General features: G+C 32.1%; 1 protein-coding gene across 1 annotated transcript; it reads left to right on the top strand.

Moving 5' to 3' along the window:
• Window positions 1-243: 243 nt before the first annotated feature.
• Window positions 244-3,296, top strand: LOC108322429 (probable 2-oxoglutarate-dependent dioxygenase SLC1). The gene is made up of 5 exons (XM_017554505.2): window positions 244-472; window positions 626-930; window positions 1,077-1,324; window positions 1,524-1,857; window positions 2,848-3,296. The coding sequence occupies exons 2-5, from the start codon at window positions 637-639 to the stop codon at window positions 3,091-3,093; spliced, it is 1,122 nt and encodes a 373-aa protein (XP_017409994.1). The 5' UTR covers window positions 244-472; window positions 626-636; the 3' UTR covers window positions 3,094-3,296.
• The last annotated feature ends 677 nt before the right edge of the window (window positions 3,297-3,973 follow it).

The raw sequence follows: 3,973 nt of genomic DNA, 5'->3' as shown, positions 1-3,973 counted from the left end.
TATATATATATATATATATATATATATATATATATATATATATATATATATACATGGATTATAGACTAGTTTTTAAGTTGGTGTTTTGAGAGTTTATAATAATGGAAAGAAACAAAAAGAGAGTAATAATAGGAAAAACACAAGGAGAGAGGCAGTAGGTGCTAGGAAAGAAAGAGACACTTTTTCGATTAGCATAGATGGGGTCTTCTGTGTCTGTCTTGCCCCGTGGTCTGACTGAACTTTTGTCAACGGTATTGTTAATAAACTTGGAATGGAAATGGAACCAGTCCTCCAATTCAGAACCTTGAAACTGGTTTCTTCAAAATTTGCTGCTCTTGCCTGCCCTACTTTTCCTTCTTCCCTTCACTATATATAGATCAAGATATTCATATCATTAACACCCATAAAGCTTCTTTTTCACTTTCTCTTCTTCTAATCCTTATTCTACACTACCTACTACTTCTCAACCAAGGTAGTTTATAGCAGCTCAATTTTAAGCTCGTCTTTTTTGTTAGTTGTACAATTACATAAACCTAAGAATTTTGTTGTCTCAGTTAATTACATGCATATGTTGTTACATAATTAATTGCTTCCACATGGTAATTAACTGCTTTACATTTAGCAGATCCTATATACATGTCGCCTGCAATGGCACTAAATGAGCAGAGGAGCAAGGATGATGCAGCAGAAGAACAAATTGAATATGAGAAAGGAGAGAAGCATCTGTGTGAGAAAGGTCATATTCGTGCTGTACCTAAGAAGTACATACTTCCTGTTGCTGACAGACCCACCAAGACTGTGAAAGATTCGAATGTTTTGAACCAAAATCTTCAGTTACCCATCATTGATTTTGCCGAATTGCTTGGTCCGAACAGGCCCCAAGTCCTTCAATCCCTATCCAATGCTTGTCAACAGTATGGATTTTTCCAGGTAATTATTGGAGTTTCGTGCATGGATTAATGATGCATGAACAAAGAACTAACATTAAAGGAAATCATTTTCGTGAAGAAATTGTTTAGGATTAGAACGTGATGTTTGTGTGTGATGCTGAAGTTTGCTGTGTTGGAATGATGCAGCTGGTAAATCATTGCATCTCAGATGATGTTGTGAGGAGCATGATAGATGTGAGTGGAAGGTTCTTTGATCTGCCTTTGGAGGAGAGAGTTAAGTACATGACAACTGATATGGGAGCACCGGTTCGATGTGGGACCAGTTTCAGTCAAACCAAAGACAGTGTGTTGTGTTGGAGGGATTTCCTGAAACTCCTGTGCCATCCCTTACCAGATTTCCTCCCCCATTGGCCTGTTTCACCACTGGACTTTCGGTGAGCAGAATACTACTACAGACAACCTTAAACTCAACATAACCCATAACACTTTTTTTTTTTTACACTTTTTATGATTAAAAAAAGAGAGAAACAATGGTAAAGAAAAAGTTTGTGGGAATAATGTTATACTTGAATTGATTACAAGCTGTCATGCAAGTGAGGGCCGGTGTGACATTTATATTTTTATTTAAACCAGGAAAGTAGTTGGCACCTACGCGGAAGAAAGCAGACATTTGTTTCTGGTGGTAATGGAAGCGATCCTAGAGAGCTTGGGAATAATGGAAAAGGAGGAAAAAGAGAGTGTAATGGAAGAGTTTGAAAATGGGAGTCAAATGATGGTGGCGAATTTCTACCCACGATGCCCTGAACCGGAGCTTACCTTGGGTATACCCCCTCACTCCGACTATGGCTTCCTCACACTTCTTGTACAAGAAGAGGTAGAAGGCTTGCAAGTTCAGTACCAAGACAAATGGGTCACTGTTCAACCCATTCCCAATGCCTTTGTAATCAACGTTGGTGATCACTTAGAGGTACCTTTACTTCTTCATTTTCAAAATTTGGAAACATGCACAACCATGCATTTTAACTGCTTTCTTCTTCCTTCAGGATAACTGGATTCACACAATTAAATGCATTATACCTAATATTTCAGCTCACAAGTATAATTAATAAGTCATTATGTTAATTAAGAAAATTAGCTAATACTATTTCCTTACTTTTCTTCCGATGAAACTTGTCAATAAAAATAATTTTTTATTTTAATCAATGGGATATTTTTTGAGATTATATCTTTAAATTAGAACAAAAATATATAAAATTGATTTACATTTGAGTGTCTAACCAATTTTTTTGTGTTGGTGCTTATAATTGAAGTTGAAATGTGTGTGACAAACAAAAATATATCATTAAACTATAGTGTTTTTTGACATGGTGTGCAAAATGTAATTGTATAAATTGGAGTGGAACAAATATTATGTAATTTTTTTTTCAAAAATGATATACAGACGAATTTAATCATGATGCAATAACTTGACAAATTTTGATTAAGATGATCCACTACCTTGAAAATTTAATTAATCTTATTATAGTTATGACAATTCTTTTAGAAATCCTCCGTAAATGTTAAAAACATGCTTGTGGTATGTATCAAAATTATAAAAATATATGTATATTTTGGGAAAGGTAAAACACAGTAAATAGTGTTGATTCTAGAATAATAGTTTTTTATATTTGAAAGAAATATTTATTATTATATATAAATTATATTTTTGTTATGTATAATAAATACAAATGTTTCTTAATAGTTAGAAATATTTAAGGTTTAGGGTTCAAAGGATGTTGTACTTTTACCAAAAAATAGGACTGGAAGCAAGACTACTCTTTTATTAGAAAGGAATGTTACTCTATCTTTCTAAAACCTTATAAACAAAACAATAAAAGAAAAATAAAATATATTCCATATTAAATTATGTTTGTGGTTTTACTGTTCTGATATTAGTTTTTGTGTTGGAATTGATCAGATATATAGCAACGGAAAATACAAGAGCATATTGCATAGAGTTATAGTGAATGAAGTTAAGAGTAGAGTGTCGGTGGCTTCGCTTCATAGCCTTCCATTTAACAGCACAGTGAAACCGTCACCAAAACTCGTCGATGAAGACAATCCCAAGCGTTACATGGACACAGATTTTGCCACTTTTCTTGCCTACGTATCTTCCCAAGAGCCAAATAAGAAGGATTTTCTCGAGTCAAGAAAATTGCTGTGATACATTCATAATTAGAAAGCAGAATAACGAAAAAAAAAATCACAGATATAAATTAATTAAAGCGAGGTAGAAAATATGTAATACGAATGGCTTCAATTTCAACGTCCCTCGTGAACAATAGTTTGTATTTATGTTTTGTTTTGTGTTTAATCACTGAGTTGTAGAAGGAAATTTTGGAAATTATGATTGTCTTAATTTTGGAATTGGTATTGTTTACTTTAATTATTAAATAACTAATAGCATACCAAGGGCATTTTCTTTGGTAATATTCTAATAAAAGCTAAACAAACGAGTATTAAAGTTTAGCATCTCTTGACGTGATTACACTAATTAAGACATACAACTAAATTAACAAGTTTAAGACTAGTTCTCAATATAATAATCAGATCAAACATAAAAACTCCATTGACGAACAAAAATGTAGCTTAATAAGTGTGAAGGAAAAAGTAAAATGGGAAGTTTTTATAAAGTTTAATTAGAGAAGTTTCCATTAAGTATTTAGTTAATCAATAATGTAGATTAGCATTAATCAATTGTTCTTTTGGGTCTATTAAATTTTAACGGTTTCTATTGAAGAAAATGAAAAGAAAAAGGTCAATTTAAATTAATACGGTAACCAATTAGATTCGACCAATAATAATATTTAAAAAGGCTTTCTCATTTCATTATATATTTACCGAAAACTTTCTTTTTTATACTTAGCTTGGAATTCATTTTATATGATACGACTTTTCCTTTACTTAGGAACTACGCAAATGTATTAATAGTAATTGGGCCAAAAATACGTAAATGACGTGTTTCCAAACAATATATTTCGATATTTAAATTTGGTTTTGTGGGTTCAAAGGGTTGATAAAAAAAATGAACATTGAAATCTGAT

This window comes from Vigna angularis, chromosome 2 (genome assembly GCF_016808095.1).
Source record: "Vigna angularis cultivar LongXiaoDou No.4 chromosome 2, ASM1680809v1, whole genome shotgun sequence".
NCBI classification, from domain to species: domain Eukaryota; kingdom Viridiplantae; phylum Streptophyta; class Magnoliopsida; order Fabales; family Fabaceae; genus Vigna; species Vigna angularis.
The sequence above is the reverse complement of the archived record's forward strand: the minus strand, read 5'-3'. Positions and strand labels throughout refer to the sequence as shown.

What these genes read in the sequence shown, in the direction of transcription:
- LOC108322429 (XM_017554505.2), top strand. Translation starts at nt 637, where the DNA reads ATGTCGCCTGCAATGGCACTAAATGAGCAGAGGAGCAAGGATGATGCA. An exon ending in AACAGTATGGATTTTTCCAG is followed by an intron (nt 931 to 1,076) that starts GTAATTATTGGA and finishes GGAATGATGCAG; the next exon opens with CTGGTAAATCATTGCATCTC. An exon ending in ACGTTGGTGATCACTTAGAG is followed by an intron (nt 1,858 to 2,847) that starts GTACCTTTACTT and finishes GGAATTGATCAG; the next exon opens with ATATATAGCAACGGAAAATA.